At 40.1% G+C, this 20,087-nt stretch overlaps 1 protein-coding gene across 8 annotated transcripts in view; it reads left to right on the top strand.

The window, feature by feature from the left end:
• Positions 1–20,087, top strand: part of Wdr93 (WD repeat domain 93) — a 59,267-nt gene that overhangs the window by 14,849 nt on the left and 24,331 nt on the right. For 7 of the 8 annotated variants that reach the window (XR_005870269.1, XR_005870270.1, XM_005077790.4 and 4 more), the window contains exons 4-7: positions 765–829; positions 14,427–14,505; positions 17,620–17,735; positions 19,051–19,089. Coding sequence is in view for 5 of the 8 variants with exons in the window: in XM_005077790.4 (XP_005077847.1) it covers positions 765–829; positions 14,427–14,505; positions 17,620–17,735; positions 19,051–19,089 (299 nt within the window). In the remaining 3 variants the exon portion in view is untranslated. The remainder of the gene's footprint in view (positions 1–764; positions 830–14,426; positions 14,506–17,619; positions 17,736–19,050; positions 19,090–20,087) is intronic. The other variant, XR_005870272.1, reaches the window with a different exon arrangement.

Below are 20,087 nucleotides of genomic sequence, written 5' to 3'. Positions count from 1 at the left end.
AGTCCATTTGAACACCCCACAGATTTGAGGTACCTGGAGGATATCTGTGTAGGACACTGGGACTTTGGGTTAAAGAAAAAGCCATATTCACTGTGATCCATTATCCGGTAGTTTCAGGTCTGTGTTACCTTCTTTTTGTGACTTTGAATGCAGACTGCCTTGGCATCCCCTGTACGGTGTCAGGGAATGCCTATCCCATGACTCTTTATTAGGTTGGGTTAGAATTTCACCCACAGTAGGCCAAGTGCCTTTATGTGATCTGTCTATATCGTGGGTGCAAAGGCAGGTTATGAGTAACTAGGAGGCACCTAAAGGAAGGTAAGATGCCATGGTAGGTGACAATTGCATCCTGAATTCAACAGATTTAATTGCACAAGCAACCTAGGAGGTTAAGGCACATGGAAAGGTGAAGGATAATCCTTTCTCTCAAAGGAGCTTATGAACCCAACACATTCACAGCAAACGGTTGGGCGCCAGTGTGTGATGATGGCCAGAGTAGGGGCTGGGAGTGCGGGACAGACTGCTGTGACTGGTGTGCTTACAGAGACTTCCAGAAAAAGTGGGTAACACTAGCTAAGTAGGAGGGGACTGGGAGGGAGAGCAAATTGAATATTTCAAGGTAAGGTGGAGGAAGGCTGGGAGACCCAAGAGCAGCATAGGCCATATGGGGCAGCAAAGCAAGGGCGGGCTGATGAGTTTGGAGTCAGACACTCTCGACCCTGCCTGGCTCCCCGGTCTCACAGCCTCTTATTTCTCTATTTCAGGTATTGTTAGATTGTTTTACCTGTATAAAGACTGTCTTTTCCCCCTCAAAGCCATCAATGAAACGGTGAGTTCCTGATCTTTCACTTTAGCTGGGAAACACCAAGTAGGTTACACAAAGCATATTCCTGATAAAAGACTTGTGTCCAGGATGTAGGAAGCTGCAGCAAGTGAAAACTACATTAAAAGCTGAACTTCTGGAATCCAGTTGTAGAGAGGGAGGAGTGATGAGCAAAGGAGTCAGAACCATGCTGGGGAAACCCACAGAAACATCTGACCTGAACAAGTGGGAACTCATGGATCCCAAACTGACAGCTGGGAGACCAGCATAGGACCGAACCAGGCCCCCTAATTATGGGTGTAAGTTGGGAGACCAGGGCAGTCTATGGGGCCTCTGGCAGTGGAATCGGTATTTACCCCTAGTGCATGGACTTTGGGAGCCCATTCCCTATGGAGGGATACTCTATCAGCCTTGATACATTGCCCTGCCCCAAATTATGTGACAGACTTTGATGACCCCCCATGGGAGGCCTCACCCTCCCTGGGGAGTGGATGGGGGTTGGTGGGAAGAATGGGAGGAAAAAAAATAAAAAGAAAACTGTATAAAAACAAACAGGGCCAAGAAGGCTCAAGGGGGTAAAGATGCTTACTGCCGAGCCTGAAGCCTGATGACCTGCGTTCATTTCCTAGGGTCTGCATGGTGGAATGAATGGTGGAGGGACAGAACAGACTCCCAGAAGTTGTCTTCTGACCTCCTCTCTCTCTCTCTCTCTCTCTCTCTCTCTCTCTCTCTCTCTCTCTCTCTCTCTCTCTCTCTCTCTCTCTCACAGAGTTTCAAAATTGCTTTCTTTCTAGCATTGAAGTTTTTATTTGTGTGAATTGTTTAAAATGGACATTCATGCCAGCTGTGAGTGAGGAAGGCAGAGCAGGGCAAGGAAAAGAAACTCCCTTTTTGGTAATAAAGTTCCAGGTTCATCCCATCATGGGTTTTGTAATCTCCAGAGACACACAGTGCTTAAAAGTTGTGTTCTACTTTAAAGAGCAATCTTACTCCAGTGGACACCACTTTGGGCTGCACCAGTTTCTTCCAGTCCCATACGGTGTCAGTGTTGCATGGTCATTGCAAACCACCTCCACTGTCATTGTGGCTGGAAAATCTTCTCAACCCTACGGGCTCCACAACCTCTGGTAATTTTTAAATTACCTTTTATAACAAATGTCTGCCCTAGATTAAAAACAAAAGCTTCCTTCTACCTGGCTTTCTGGTTCTGGCGGAAAGATGTGGGCCGCCCCCGAGTACAGTGTAGAAACGGCAGTGACTAGCACAGAAGAGAACTGCTCAAGGACAACGAAACATAAAAGGTAGCACAGTCTTTGGAGGAACAAAGCAATGAATCCCATGTCAAGAAGACTCTACTGAAACTCTATTCTACAACCACCGTAGATTCCTGCCTGGAAAATGCCAGCTGCTATGGTGACCAAGCAGCCAGTTGATACTTGCACAGCTCTGTGAAGCTCTTGGAGATTCACAACAGTCAATGAGACTGGATGGAAGGTTTGTGTGGGGACATATATGATAAAACAAGTCCCACCTCTCACTAAGGGATGTGATGGTATGTCAAAAGTTTCCAGAACGCCTTAGAACTGGGTCATGAAAATGCCCAGGGCACAGCAGGAGTTGAAGGATGCAAATGCAGGGCCTAGAGGGATGGCTTAGCCAGTAAGAGTACCTGCTGCTAGTCCAGGTACCTACATCAGGCAGCCCCAGGTATGTGACACCTTCTCCTAGCCTCCTTGGCCACCCACACCACACACGGCAAATACGCTCAAAGATGCACACATTAGAATACATACATGTGTGTGTACATACACACATACAGAATCATGGAATGGAAAGTAGCAAAAGTTGATTTTGTGCGTGTGTGTGTGTGTGTGTGTGTGTGTGTGTGTGTGTGTGTGTGTGTGTGTGTGTGTAAGAGTAGAGTCACTGTGCTGGGCGTTGGTGGTGCATGCCTTTAATTCCAGCACGCGGGAGGCAGAGGCAGGCAGATCTCTGTGAGTTCGAGGCCGGGCTGGACTGACAGCCTCTAAAACAATACAGAGAAACCCTGTCTCGTAAAAACAAAAACAAAAAAAGAGTAGAGTCACTGCACACAGGTGGAGGTCAGAAGATAACTTTCAGGAGTTGGTATCTCCACTGTGGGATTCAGAAAGGACTATATTTCTCAGTATTTTTTTTAATTAATGAGTTCTCAAAACTATAGTAATTGCAAGTTTTGAATTGCAGTTTGACTTGTGTGTGTGTGTGTGTTCATGTGTGTGTACATGTGTAGGAGTGAACCCCACAAAGCTATCCGCCCACGAGGGCGGGAACAAGTAAATTAGCACAGGTAGAGATAAAAGGAAGTGAAAGGAAAAGGACCCTCTCTTTTTTTTCTTGGAAGCCAGCCACAATTCTAACGCCTAGCTTGTGTGGCTCTCTCTCTGGTAAATAAATATATTGTATCTCCTATAGCATCGGCTATCTCAATATACATGTATATGTAGATTGGTGTGCATCTATGTGGAACCAGGGGACAACTTCTGGTGTCATCTTCAATCACGCTCAACCGTCAGTGGGCACAGAATCTCACTGAATCTGTTTGTAGATCACTGATTTGACCAGACCAGATGCAGAAGTCAGCTCAGGGCCTGCTTTTCTCCACCTCAACAGTGTGGGAATTACAGTTACATGTGCTACCCCAAATTATCATCATCATCATCAAATTTATGTTTTGACAGTCTACATGCAACTTTTTATATGAATGCTGGGCATCCAAACTCAGGTCCTCATGCTTTCAGAGCAAGCATTTTGAAAAGTGAGCCATCTTCCCAGTCCATGGACTTTGGAGATTTTGTTTGTTGTTTGTTTTTGTTTTTTGAGTAAGGGTCTCTCTACGTTGCCCTGCCTGGACAGGAACGAGCTGTATAGACCAGGCCATCTTTGAACTTGCAGATATATGCTTTACTTAAGAATTCATGATGTGGGCTTATATAAATATTAGCAATTTACTGGGTTTGGAAGGTAATAGGTACAAATACAATAGTGATGCCATGAGGCATTACGATGATACAATAAACTTCTTGTTGTCACAGTGGAGTTGTGATACTACAATGCAGCATTACAGTGTCACAGTGGAGGCTTGTAGACTCACAAATGCAATATTGTTACAGTGCAGTGTAGTGGTGTCACAATGTATAATTGTGATGTTAAAGTGCAGTATAGTGATGTCACACTGTATAATTGTGATGTCAAAGTACAGTATAGTGATGTCACAATGTAAAATTGTGATATTACAGTGCAGTATAGTGATGTCACAATGTAAAATTGTGATGTTACAGGGCAGTATAGTGATGTCACAATGTATATTTGTGATGACATAGTGCAGTATAGTAATGTCACAATGTATACTTGTGATGTCATAGTGCAGTGTAGTGATGTCACAATGTGTAAATGTTACAGAGCAGTATACTGATGTCACAATGTAAAATTGGGATGTCACAGTGCAGTATAGTGATGTCACATTGTATAATTGTGATGATATAGTGCAGTATAGTCATGTCACAATGTATAATTGTGATGACATAGTACAGTACAGTGATGTCACAATGTATATTTGTGATGTCATAGTACAGTATAGTGATGTCACAATGTATAATTGTGATGTCACAGTGCAGTATAATGATGTCACAATGTATAATTGTGATGACATAGTGCAGTATAGTCATGACACAATGTATAATTGTGATGTCACAGTGCAGTATAGGGATGTCACAATGCATAATTGTTACAAAGCAGTATAGTGATATGACAATGTATATTTGTGATGTTATAGTGCAGAATAGTGATGTCACAATTTATGATTGTGATGTCACAGTGCAGTATAATGATGTCACAATGTATAATTGTGATGTCATAGTGCAGTGTGGTGATGTCACAATGTGTATTTATTACAGAGCAGTATAGTGATGTCACAATGTAAAATTGTGATGTCACAGTGCACAATAGTGATGTCTCAATGTGTAATTGTGATATCATAGTGCAGTATAGTGATGTCACAATGTGTAATTGTGACAGACCAATATAGTGATGTCACAATGTATAATTGTGATGTCACAGTGTACTATAGTGACGTCACAGTGTATATTTGTGATGTCATAGTGCAGTGTGGTGATGTCACAATGTGTAATTATTACAGAGCAGTATAGTGATGTCACAATGTAAAATTGTGATGTCACAGTGCAGTATAGTGATGCCACAATGTATAATTGTGATGTCACAGTGCACTAAAGTGATGTCATAAGGTAAAATTGTGATGGTACAGTGCAGAATAGTGATGTTACAATGTATAATTGTTACAGAGCAGTATAGTGATGTCACAATGTATAATTGTGATGTCACAGTGCACAATAGTGATGTCTCAATGTGTAATTGTGATGTCTCAATGTGTAATTGTGATATCATAGTGCAGTATAGTGATGTCGCAATGTGTAGTGACAGACCAGGATAGTGATGTCACAATGTATAATTGTGATGTCACAGTGTACTATAGTGACGTCACAGTGTATATTTGTGATGTCATAGAGCAGTATAGTGATATCACAATGGATATTTGAGATGTGATAGTGCAGTATAATCATGTCACAATGTCTAATTGTTATGTCACAGTGCAGTAAAGTAATGTCACAATGTAAACTTCTGATGTCACAGGGCAGTATAGTGATGTCACAATGTATAAGTGTGATGTCACATTGCAGAATAGTGATGTCACAATGTATAATTGTGATGTCACTGTGCAGTATAGTGATGTCACAATGTATAAGTATGATGTGACAATGTAGTATAATGACATCACAATGTATAATTGTGATGTCATAGTGCAGTATAGTGATGTCACAATGTGTAATTGTGACAGAGCAATATAGTGATGTCACAATGTATAATTGTGATGTCACACTGGACAATAGTGATGTCTCAATATGTAATTGTGATATCATAGCGCAGTATAGTGATGTCACAATGTGTAATTGTGACAGAGCAGTAAAGTGATGTCACAATGTCTAATTATAATGTCACAGTGCAGTATAGTGATGTTACAATGTAAACTTCTGATGTCACAAGGCAGTATAGTGATGTCACAATGTATAATTGTGATGTCATAGTGCAGTATAATGACGTCACAATGTGTACTTATTACAGAGCTGTTTAGTGATATCACAATGTATAATTGTGATGTCACAGTGCACAATAGTGATGTCACAATGTATAATAATGATGTGACAGTGTAGTATAATGATGTCACAATGTATATTTGTGATGTCACAGTGCAGTATAATGATGTCACAATGTATAATTGTGATGTCATAGTGCAGTGTGGTGATGTCACAATGTGTAATTATTACAGAGCAGTATAGTGATGTCACAATGTAAAATTGTGATGTCACAGCACACAATAGTGATGTCTCAATGTGTAATTGTGATATCATAGTGCAGTATAGTGATGTCACAATGTGTAATTGTGACAGAGCAGTATAGTGATGTCACAATGTATAATTGTGATGTCACAGTGCACAATAGTGATGTCTCAATGTGTAATTGTGATATCATAGTGCAGTATAGTGATGTCACAATGTGTAATTGTGACAGACCAGGCTAGTGATGTCACAATGTATAATTGTGATGTCACAGTGTACTATAGTGACGTCACAGTGTATATTTGTGATGTCATAGAGCAGTATAGTGATATCACAATGGATATTTGAGATGTGATAGTGCAGTATAATCATGTCACAATGTCTAATTGTTATGTCACAGTGCAGTATAGTGATGTCACAATGTATAATTGTGATGTCACAGTGCACAATAGTGATGTCTCAATGGGTAATTGTGATATCATAGTGCAGTATAGTGATGTCACAATGTGTAATTGTGACAGACCAGGATAGTGATGTCACAATGTATAATTGTGATGTCACAGTGTACTATAGTGACGTCACAGTGTATATTTGTGATGTCATAGAATAGTATAGTGATATCACAATGGATATTTGAGATGTGATAGTGCAGTATAATCATGTCACAATGTCTAATTGTTATGTCACAGTGCAGTATAGTGATGTCACCATGTAAACTTCTGATGTCACAGGGCAGTATAGTGATGTCACAATGTATAATTGTGATGTCACATTGCAGAATAGTGATGTGACAATGTATAATTGTGATGTCATAGTGCAGTATAGTGATGTCACAATGTGTAATTGTGACAGCATTATAGTGATGTCACAATGCATAATTGTGATGTCACAGTGCACAATACATATGTCTCAATGTGTAATTGTGATATCATAGTGCAGTATAGTGATGTCACAATGTGTAATTGTGACAGAGCACTATAATGATGTCACAATGTATAATTGTGATGTCACAGTGGACAATAGTGATGTCTCAATGTGTAATTGTGATATCATAGTGCAGTATAGTGATGTCACAATGTGTAATTGTGACAGAGCAGTATAGTGATATCACAATGTATATTTGAGATGTGATAGTGCGGTATAGTCAAGTCACAATGTCTAATTATAATGTCACAGTGCAGTATAGTGATGTCACAATGTAAACTTCTGATGTCACAGGGCAGTAAAGTGATGTCACAATGTATAATTGTGATGTCACAGTACAGAATAGTGATGTCACAATGTATAATTGTGATGTCATAATGCAGTATAGTGTAGTCAAAAGGTGTAATTGTTACAGACAGGTATAGTGATGTCACAATGAATATTTGTGATGTCACAGTGCAGTATAGCGATGTCACAATGTATAATTGTGATGTCACAGTGCAAAATAGTGGTGTCACAACGTATAATTGTGATGTCATAGTGCAGTATAGTGATGTCACAATAAATAATTGTGATGTCATAGTGAAGTATAGTGATGTCACAATGTATAATTGTGATGTCACAGTGCAGTATAGTGATGTCACAATGTATAATTGTGGTGACATAGTACAGTACAGTGATGTCACAATGTATAATTGTGATGACATAGTACAGTACAGTGATGTCACAATGTATATTTGTGATGTCATAGTGAAGTATAGTGATGTCACAATGTATAATTGTGATGTCACAGTGCAGTATAGTGATGTCACAATGTTTAATTGTGATGTCACAGTGAAGTATAGTGATATCACAATGCACAATTGTGATGTCACAGGGCTGAATAGTGATGTCACAATAAATATTTGTGATGTAACAACACAGTATAGTGAAGTCACAATGTAAACTTCTGATGTTACAAGGCAGTATACTGATGTCACAATGTATAATTGTGAGGTCACAGTGGAGAATAGTGATGTCAAAATGTGTAATTGTTACAGATCGGTATAGTGATGTCACGATGAATATTTGTGATGTAACAGTGCAGTATAGTGATGTCACAATGTATACTTGAGATGTGATAGTGCAGTATAGTCATGTCACAATGTCTAATTGTAATGTCGCAGTGCAGTATAGTGATGTCACAATGTATAATTCTGTTGTCACACGGCAGTATAGGTATGTCACAATGTATAATTGTGATGTCATAGTGATGTATAGTGATGTCAAAATGGATAATTGTGATGTCATAGTGCAGTATAATGACATCACAATGTGTAATTATTACAGAGCTGTTTAGTGATATCACAATGTATAATTGTGATGTCACAGTGCTGATAAGTGATGTCACAATGTATAACTATGATGTGACAGTGTAGTATAATGATGTCACAATGTATAATTGTGATATCATAGTGCAGTATAGTGATGTCACAATGTGTAATTGTGACAGAGCAATATAGTGATGTCACAATGTATAATTGTGATGTCACACTGGACAATAGTGATGTCTCAATGTGTAATTGTGATATCATAGCACAGTATAGTGATGTCACAATGTGTAATTGTGACAGAGCAGTATAGTGATGTCACAATGTATATTTGAGATGTGATAGTGCAGTATAGTCATGTCACAATGTCTAATTATAATGTCACAGTGCAGTATAGTGATGTCACAATGTAAACTTCTGATGTCACAAGGCAGTATAGTGATGTCACAATGTATAATTGTGATGTCACAGTGCAGAATAGTGATGTCACATTGTATAATGTGATGTCACTGTGCAGTATAGTGATGTCACAATGCAAAATTGTGATGTCACAGTGTAGAGTAGTGATGTCACAATGAATATTTGTGATGTAACAGTGCAGTATAGTAATGTCACAATGTATAATTGTGATGTCATAATGCAGTATAGTGATATTAAAATGTGTAACTGTTACAGAGCGGTACAGTGATGTCACAATGTATAATTGTGCTGTGACAGTGTAGTATAGTGATGTCACAATGTATAATTATGATGTCATAGTGCAGTATAGTGATGTCACAATGTATAAATGTGATGTCATGCAGTATAGTGATGTCACAATGTATGCTTGAGATGTGATAGTGCAGTATAGTCATGTCACAATGTCTAATTGTAATGTCGCAGTGCAGTATAGTGATGTCACAATGTATAATTCTGTTGTCACACGGCAGTATAGGTATGTCACAATGTATAATTGTTACAGAGCAGTATAGTGATGTCACAATGTATAATTGTGATGTCATAGTGATGTATAGTGATGTCAAAATGGATAATTGTGATGTCATAGTGCTGTATAGTGATGTCAAAATGGATAATTGTGATGTCATAGTGCAGTATAATGACGTCACAATGTGTACTTATTACAGAGCTGTTTAGTGATGTCACAATGTATAATTGAGATGTCACAGTGCACAATAGTGATGTCTCCATGTGTAATTGTAATATCATAGTACAGTATAGTGATGTCACAATGTGTAATTGTGACAGCATTATAGTGATGTCACAATGCATAATTGTGATGTCACAGTGCTCAATACATATGTCTCCATGTGTAATTGTGATATCATAGTGCAGTATAGTGATGTCACAATGTGTAATTGTGACAGAGCTGTTTAGTGATATCACAATGTATAATTGTGATGTCACAGTGCTGATAAGTGATGTCACAATGTATAATAATGATGTGACAGTGTAGTATAATGATGTCACAATGTATAATTGTGATGTCACACTGGACAATAGTGATGTCTCAATGTGTAATTGTGATATCATAGTGCAGTATAGTGATGTCACAATGTGTAATTGTGACAGAGCAATATAGTGATGTCACAATGTATAATTGTGATGTCACACTGGACAATAGTGATGTCTCAATGTGTAATTGTGATATCATAGTGCAGTATAGTGATGTCACAATGTGTAATTGTGACAGAGCAGTATAGTGATGTCACAATGTATATTTGAGATGTGATAGTGCATAGTCATGTCACAATGTCTATATTGTCACAGTGCAGTATAGTGATGTCACAATGTAAACTTCTGATGTCACAGGGCAGTATAGTGATGTCCCAATGTATAATTGTGATGTCACTTGGCAGTATAGTGATATCATAATGCATAATTGTGATGTCACAGTGCAGAATAGTGATGTCACAATGAATATTTGTGATGTAACAGTGCAGTATAGTGAAGTCACAATGTAAACTTCTGATGTTACAAGGCAGTATACTGATGTCACAATGTATAATTGTGATGTCACAGTGGAGAATAGTGATGTCAAAATGTGTAATTGTTACAGATCAGTATAGTGATGTCACAATGTATATTTGGGATGTGATAGTGCAGTATAGTCATGTCACAATGTCTAACTGTAATGTCGGAGTACAGTATAGTGATGTCACAATGTATAATTCTGTTGTCACAGGGCAGTATAGGTATGTCACAATGTATAATTGTTACAGAACAGTATAGTGATGTCACAATGTATAACTATGATGTGACAGTGTAGTATAATGATGTCACAATGTATAATTGTGATGTCAACAGTGTAGTATAATGATGTCACAATGTATAATTGTGATGTCATAGTGCAGTATAGTGTTGTCACAATGTGTAATTATGACACAGCAATATAGTGATGTCACAATGTATAATTGTGATGTCACAGTGCAGAATAGTGGTGTCACAATGTATAAGTATGATGTGACAGTGTAGTATAATGATGTCACAATTAATATTTGTGATGTCACAGCGCAGTATAGTGATGTCACAATGTATAATTGTGATGTCATAATGCAGTATAGTGATGTCAAAAGGTGTAATTGTTACAGACAAGTATAGTGATGTCACAATGTATAATTGTGATGTCACAGTGCAAAACAGTGGTGTCACAGCGTATAATTGTGATGTCATAGTGAAGTATAGTGATGTCACAATGTGTAATTGTGACAGAGCAATATAGTGATGTCACAATGTATAATTGTGATGTCACACTGGACAATAGTGATGTCTCAATGTGTAATTGTGATATCATAGCGCAGTATAGTGATGTCACAATGTGTAATTGTGACAGAGCATTATAGTGATGTCACAATGTATATTTGAGATGTAATAGTGCAGTATAGTCATGTCACAATGTCTAATTATAATGTCACAGTGCAGTATAGTGATGTCACAATGTAAACTTCTGATGTCACAAGGCAGTATAGTGATGTCACAATGTATAATTGTGATGTCATAGTGCAGTATAATGACGTCACAATATGTACTTATTACAGAGCTGTTTAGTGATATCACAATGCATAATTGTGATGTCATAGTGCACAATACATATGTCTCCATGTGTAATTGTGATATCATAGTGCAGTATAGTGATGTCACAATGTATAATTGTGATGTCACAGTGCACAATACATATGTCTCAATGTGTATTTGTGATATCATAGTGCAGTATAGTGATGTCACAATGTATAATTGTGATGTCACAGTGGACAATAGTGATGTCTCAATGTGTAATTGTGATATCATAGTGCAGTATTGTGATGTCACAATGTGTAATTGTGACAGAGCATTATAGTGATGTCACAATGTATATTTGAGATGTGATAGTGCAGTATAGTCAAGTCACAATGTCTAATTATAATGTCACAGTGCAGTATAGTGATGTCACAATGTAAACTTCTGATGTCACAGGGCAGTATAGTGATGTCACAATGTATAATTGTGATGTCACAGTGCAGTATAGTGATGCCACAATGTATAATTGTGATGTCACAGTGCACTACAGTGATGTCATAATGTAAAATTGTGATGGTACAGTGCAGAATAGTGATGTTACAATGTATAATTGTTACAGAGCAGTATAGTGATGTCACAATGGATATTTGAGATGTGATAGTGCAGTATAATCATGTCACAATGTCTAATTGTTATGTCACAGTGCAGTATAGTGATGTCACAATGTAAACTTCTGATGTCACATTGCACATTAGTGATGTCACAATGTATAACTATGATGTGACAGTGTAGTATAATGATGTCACTGCACATTAGTGATGTCACAATGTATAACTATGATGTGACAGTGTAGTATAATGATGTCACAATGTATAATTGTGATGTCATAGTGCATTATAGTGATGTCACAATATGTAATTGTGATGTCACAGTGCAGTATAGTGATGTTACATTGTATAATTGTTACAGAGCAGTATAGTGATGTCACAATGTACAATTGTGATGTCACAGTGCAGTATGGTGATGTCACAATGAATATTTGTGATGTCACAGTGCAGTATAGTGATGCCACTATGTAAAATTGTGATATCATAGTGCAGTATAGTGATGTCACAATGCATAATTGTTACAGAGCAGTATAGTGAAGTCACAATGCACAATTGTTATGTCATAGTGCATTATAGTAATGTCACAATATGTAATTGGGATGTCACAGTGCAGTATAGTGATGTTACATTGTATAATTGTTATGTCACAGTGCAGTATAGTGATGTTACATTATATAATTGTGATGTGACAGTGCAGTATAGTGACGTCACAATGTATAATTGTTACAGAGCAGTATAGTGATGTCACAATGTATAATTGTGATGTGACAGTGTAGTATAGTGATGTCACAATGTATAATTGTGATGTCATAGTTCAGTATAGTGATGTCACAATGTGTAATTGTTACAGAGCAGTATAGTGATGTAACAATGTATTATTATGATGTCGTACTGCAGTATAGTGATGTTACAATGTATAATTTTGATGTCACAGTGCAGTATAGTGAAGTCACAATATATAATTGTGATGTCACAGTGCAGTATAGTGATGTCACAATGAATATTTGTGATGTCACAGTGCAGTATAGTGATGCCACAATGTAAATTTGTGATATCATAGTGCAGTATAGTGATGTCACAATGCATAATTGTTACAGAGCAGTATAGTGAAGTCACAATGTATAATTGGGATGTCACAGTGTAGTATAGTGATGTCACAATGTGTAATTGTTACAGAGCAGTATAGTGATGCCACAATGTACAATTGTGATGTCATAGTGCATTATAGTGATGTCACAATGTGTAATTGTGATGTCGTAGTGTAGTATATTGATGTCACAATGTAAAATTGTGATATTATAGTGCAGTATAGTTATGTCACAGTATATCAATGTGATATTTGAAGCTTTTTAATGTACCTTACAATATTTGATGGCAAATTCTCCAATGCAATCTTGTGATAGCACAGTCAAGCAATATGACTTCATTTAGGGGCACTGTGATCTCATAGTGGAGTTTATGACATTATAGTGTAGGTCTGATGGCACAATGTATCCCTGTATTGTCTCAGTGAAACATCTGGTAATGCAATAGAGCATTATCTTGTCATAGTCCAGAATTGTGGCACAGTACAATATTATGACAGCACTGGGGAGCGTTGTGACATCACAGGCAGCATCAAGATTGCAGGATGGAGAATTGTTATGTTACCATGAAGCACTGTCTTGGCGCAAGTCAGCGTTTTGGGGTAATGGTGCTGCACCATGATGCCACATTGAGCTCTTTTATGTCACAGTGGAGCTGTGCTATAGCGCAATGGAGTCTTGTACAGCTCAGTGGAGCAATACGAGGGCCACATGGGAAACTGATCTGCCGCTGTCTATCTGTATGTTTGAAAATCTTTGTAGTAAATCGATAGATATTGAGATAGATAAATAAAAACTGTTTACTCTTTAAACAAATTAGGGAGCTCATCAATATAACTAGTGTAGCCACCTGATTTTCTTAGTAGCTCTCAAGCTCCTTCAAGGAGTATACCCGTCTCCCAGATTCTCTCCGTTGGCCCCAGACTGAAGGAGCTTTACTCCAGGGTTACACCCAGCTTCTGCTGTAGTCCAGCTAGAGGCTTTGTCCAACAAGCACCAGTTTTCAGAACTTACCTTGACTCAGCTGAATACTCGACTTTAGGGTTTGCAGCCCATATCTGATGGCATTTCATGAGCCACGAGGAACTTTGTCTAACGCAAGCTCCATTTCTTCACATACTGTCCTGCCCAGTTCCTGGACAAAGATGGGGAATGTGAAGCGATGGGAGGATCTTGCTATTGCAAGCTTCTGGAAGACCGCTGCCTGGATGTGACCCACAGGATCCCCTGCCAAATGCTCCCCCCGTTTAGCAGCCGGCACTCACTCTGTTGGCACCTCTTCTTTTCAGGACGATATCAGCAAGCAAAGCACCTGTGTGAAGATGGTACTCTCTCCGAGTGGGGACTACGCTGCCTTCCTCCTCCAAGGCAAGCTCACCCTAAAGCTGTGAGGGAGGTTCTGATTTGTGTCTCTTCCAGACTTTCCCTGTGGACCCTTAGATTTAGGTCGTGTGCAGGGAGGCACACACCTGTTATCCTAGCACCAGGGCAGCTCAGGTAGAAGGATCAGGACTGTATGGCTACATAGGAGACTCTGTCTCAGAAACCAAAAACAACAAAAGAAACACTTTCAATTTAAAAAAATAGCAAGGACTAGAGAGGTAGATCATCAGTCAAGAGCGCTGGCTGCTCTTCCAGAGGGGCAGGGTTTGATTCCCAGCATCCCCATGACAACTCAACCATATGTAACTCCAGTTTCAGGACACCTGACACCCTCTCCTGGGCACAGGAATACAGACATACCTGAGGCAAAACATTCATACACAGAAAGTAAATAAAGTATTAAAAACCACAAAAAACAGAAGAGTAGCAAAGCCAGTACATAGTTCCTCTGAATTCTTTTCTAATGCCTGCATTTACCCTATGGGGTGGGTGCGGAAACAGATTCAGTAACAGGGGTACTTAGTAGCCCCTGCTGACCGGTTTTCCCATCTTTTTTTTCTTGCTAATTTCTCTCTCTCTCTCTCTCTCTCTCTCTCTCTCTCTCTCTCTCTCTCTCTCTCTCTCTCTCTCTCTTTTGGTTTTACGAGACAGGGTTTCTCTGCATTGTTTTGGAGGCTGTCGGTCCAGCCCCGCCTCGAACTCACAGAGATCCACCTGCCTCTGTCTCCCGAGTGCTGGGATTACAGGCGTGCGCCACCACCGCCCGGCTTTTCTCTCCTTCTTTAGGAAGGATACAATATCACAGTGAGTCATATGTCACCTAGTGTACTACTGGGACAGCTTCTTGGTCACTGTGTAGTTTCCATTATCTTGACATTTTTCAGGAGAATCAACCAGGTAGCTGGTTGACATCCTTAACTACAGTGTGTGTCTGATTTTTTTCTCATGACTCTGCCTAGGCTGAGTATGTAGGGGGAAGCCACCACAGGACGGTACTGTCTTAGGCACTGTATGGTCTCACATTGACTCACTTTTGCTGGTAATTGCCTAGATCACAGGTTCCTGAAGGCTGGCTCCTAAATCCTGCATGCAAGCAATCCTCCTGCCTCAACCCCTAGAGTAGTTTCACTCCAGGTCTACACTACCATGCCTAGCTTACACTTTTCCCTTTCATCCTCTGTAAGGAGCAAGTCACTTATTGCAGACGACACTCAAAGGAGGGTGATTTAGGTGTCTCCCAGAGGCAGGAGAATCAGACCATTTGGACGTATGTTAACAATCACTATTGTGCCGGGTGTTGGTGGCACACACCTTTAATCCCAGCACTCAGGAGGCAGAGGCAGGAGAGTTTCTGTGAGTTTGAGCCTGGTCTACAGAGTGAGTTCCAGGATAACCTCCAAAGCAATACAGAGAAACCCTGTCTCGAAAAACAAAACAACAACAACCAATCATTATTGTAATTATTAGACGTTGGGGGAGCCCCTTTGAAAAGATACAGGTACCTTTTTTATATTATTGTTTTCTTTCTTTTTAAAAATTCCTTCTCTCATTTATTACATTCTAACCAGTTTCCCTTCCTCACCATCTCCCCTCTCCCTCAGATCCAATCCTCTTCCATTTTCCTTCAGAAAGGGGAGGGCCTCCCAGGGATATGAACCAAACAAGAATATCAAGTTGCAATAAGGCTAGGCACATCCCCTCATAGTAAGGCTAGATGAGGCAGTCCAATAGGAGGGAAAGGGTCCCAAAAGCAGGCAAAAGAGTCAGAGACAGCCCCGTTCTCACTTTTAGGAGTCCCATCAAGCTACACAACCATAACATGCATGCAGAGGGTGTTAAGGTTGGTGGGTAAAACTTTTTATCTTGTTTTTCAAGACAGGGTTTCTCTGTGTAGCTTTGGCTGTCCTGGAATTCACTCTGCAGACCAGGCTGGCCTCAAACTCAGAGATCTGGAAGGTAAAACTTTAAGAATTAACATATCTGTGTTTTCTCAGATATCTTAATCCTCTTTAAAGTTTTATCCACCAATCTTAGCCCCTTATTCCATCTTGCCAGCTGCAGTTCAGCCTGTGTCAACAAAACATATTTTATTCAAATATTTGGTAGTTTGATTTTCAGCCTTTAAATATTTGAATATATTTTATATGAGTCTGCATTTATACTTTTTTCCCAAAGGGCCCTCAGAAGCTAAATGCTTAAGGAAGATAGATATTTTAGAGCAGTCAGTGAGTTTAGCTGCTGAGCCATCTCTCTGGTCCCACCACATCCTTTGATACAAAAAGCACTCTAAAATCTCTATCTTCCTCAAGCATTTAGTTCCAAGGACTCTACCACCCCCTTTTGACTTCTGCAGGTACCAGTCACATACATGATGTACAAACATACATACAGGCAAAGCACTCATGTATTCATGTTCTTGGGCTGTCATAGCAAAGTACCACAAAGTGGATAACATAGAATGATAGGCATTTATTCCCACATGGTTCTGAGAACCAGTAATGTGAAATTAAAGTGTCCAGATGACTATATTTGTAATGGAACATAGAGCTAGGATCCCAGTCCATGGGAAAGCAACCTTTCCCAACTGGCTCAGTATTCAGAACAGGAGCCCAGCCTGTTCTTGTGATGGGAGAACGTCCAACAGCCTCCCATAGATCATCCTCTCAAATGCTGGCCACAAGAACCCTTTCCAACTCTTCCTTTGCTCCCTGACTCTCTTGCTATGCTTACATGTGCCACCTTCCTTCCCTAGGAGGCAATGTCAACTCTAGGGTAGAATGTCAGTAGAACTGTTTGCAACACAGAAAACAGGGGACTTGGCATAGAAGACAGCTTGGTTAAAAACGCAATTGTGTCAGTGTTGTGAGAGATGCCCCTGATTCCATTAATAGCAGTGGCATAAGGGGTCGACTCTTGCTTGGTGAGTGAGGGCTTGGCATAACCTTTGCTTCAGTTTATGCAAACTCTCCTTCCATGGGTGCTTGCTGCAAAGGTTCTGGGTCTCCAGCCAGCACTTCTGAGAAAAGAGACATTCTTTAGCTGCAACTTGTCACCTGCTAGCAGTTACTTAATGCTTGCTTGTTTGGTTTCCCGATGCAGGAGCTGGGGATGTTTGGCTGGAAGTGTATAAGTTGCCCAAGGAGACTTGGCTAAAGGAAGTGGAGCACCCACAGTTTGGTCTAATTCAAAAGAAAAAAACCAAACAGCTGCAACTGGTAGGAAACATCTTTTTCAATCACCATTTTTCTCTCCTCCCTTAGCTCTGGCTGCCGTGGAACTCTCTCTGTAGACTAGGCTGGCCTAGAACTCAGAGATCCTGAGTGCTGGTATTAAAGGTGTCTGCCACCACTGAATGGCTATTCACTTGTTTTTTTTAATACACTGAGGATCAATCAGCATGTAACAGTGGTAGACCTTATACTGTAAATTATATTTGGAGTTACTTAAATGTAAACTGCTATCGTCATCACTGTGTTTCCCAAACTAGAGATAGTCTTTTTAGGACTCAACACAGACTGCTAGGCATAGTGACCCACGCCTTTAATCCCAGCACACTGGAGCAGAGGCAGGCAGATCTCTGTGAGTTCAAGACCAGTCTGATCTGCATAGTGAGTTCCAGGACTAACCCTGGCTATATAGTAAGACCCTGTCTCAGAAAAAAAGTAACACAACAATATACCCATGTGCAAGAACATCATCACATGGTGCTCTCTATATATATGTAAATTTTAGAACGAAAAGGAGGGCCCTGGAGATTGCTCGGTGGGTAAAGGAACACATTGGCAGACTGGACAGCTTGAGTTTGACCCCTGAGAGCCACATGGCAGGAGAGAACCACAGGTTGTCCCACAAACAGACCACGGCACACACAAGGCTCCCTCCCACAAATAACTAAAAGTAAAGTAATTATTAAATTAAATGATTGAAATTTAAATTGAACTGGTTAATTAAATATTAAATTTTAATTTATTGAAAATTAATTAAAATAAAATAAAAATAATTGAAATATAATAAAAATTAAAAGAACCTTTCATTTCAAGTTTCTCCAGTGTTGATTTTGTAGCAGTGTCCCGGCTGATCCACTAACCCCACACCCATGGTCATTAGGAATTTCATCTTTCTCCAGCCACAGTTTAAGGTCCTGAAGAACGGGCCTCATGTCCTGAAACCCCACAGGCTAGAGGACTACCCAGATGTTGGACCTCCATGTGTACTTCATGAACTCGCTTCTTTCTGTTGTTGCTGTTTGTTGTTTTGTTTAAAGACAGGATTTCCTCTGTGTAACATACTTGGCTGTCCTGGAATTCACTTTGTAGACTGGGCTGACCTTGAACTCCCAGAGATCTGCCTGCCTCTGTCTTCGAGAGCTGGGACTAAAGGTGTGGGTCACCACAGCCCTTCCCATTAATTTCACTTCTTAAAAGAGGAAATAGGTGCAGTGGAGAAAGAACATCTCTGAAGACAGCAGGGAATCGGAACACACATCAAACCTATTGTGAATTCATTCCAGTTTCTTTTTTCTTTCCTCAGAGTGTTCCTGACTCTGCTCTTCCAGAAAGTGTAGAAACGGTAAGCAACTTTAGATATTCAGAGGGACTTAAGTCACATTTGAAAGGGTCGTGCATGTAAGTGAAAAGTGCATCTAGCACACTGTCCTGCTGGGCCTGCTCCCAGCACCTCTGTGTCTTATCACAAGTCTTCGACCACTGAAGACAGCCTCGAACCGTGGGAGCTGAGATATCTGAAGCTAAGGGAGCTGGACTGTGGCCCCACCACTTTGTAAGCTCCTCCCAAGGCCATGGTGGGGCCCTGTGGGGCAGTTACATTGTCTTTGATTTTTATAAAACTTGCAAAAATGTTGTTAATTGCCATCACTTGAGGTTCTAATTTCCCTCTGCTGTAGTCTCCCTCATGTTGAGTGGTGTTAGAAGGGCTGTGGGTATTTTGGGTTCCTAACTTTATGGGTGTGTGTTTTTGAGGCAGGGTGTCCATGTAGCCCACGCTAGCCCCGAGCTAGAGTTTTTCACCACCTCCCAGTGCTGGGATTCCAGACACACACTGCCATGCCTGATTGTGTTCTTTCGCCTAAAGAGGACCCTGTGGAACCTGGATTTGCCCCTGCCGCTGTAACAATGTAGTCCACCAAGACAAGTGAACTGTGGAGTTCATTTTCATCTTGGACTGCTTTGGGAGATGGCGCAGACTGCCTGTTCTGGGGCACATGGAGCAGAGGACCCACAAACATCTGAAATGGGCCCCTTCCTAGAGCCCTTCCTCACACCACTGAAGCTACACTTTGTCTCAAGCTGCGTAAATAACAGCACTCTGGGCAAAGTTAGTTCACTTGGCCGACAGCATGGAGGCATATGCTCACACAGCACTTGGGAGACCCAGCTAGGAGGGTCATGAGTTCAGGGTCATCCTTGACTACAGAGCAAGTATGAGGCCACCCTACAGTACATGAAATTCTGTCTCAAAGAAAACACAATCTTTAAGACATAAGCAATGGTTGAGTCTCCTCCAGATAAAAGTGTTCAGGGTGGGGAGTTTAAAAAAAAAAAAGACAA

This window comes from Mesocricetus auratus, unplaced genomic scaffold, assembly GCF_017639785.1.
Source record: "Mesocricetus auratus isolate SY011 unplaced genomic scaffold, BCM_Maur_2.0 Super-Scaffold_4256, whole genome shotgun sequence".
Classification (NCBI taxonomy): domain Eukaryota; kingdom Metazoa; phylum Chordata; class Mammalia; order Rodentia; family Cricetidae; genus Mesocricetus; species Mesocricetus auratus.
This window is presented reverse-complemented; position numbering and strand designations above follow the sequence as displayed.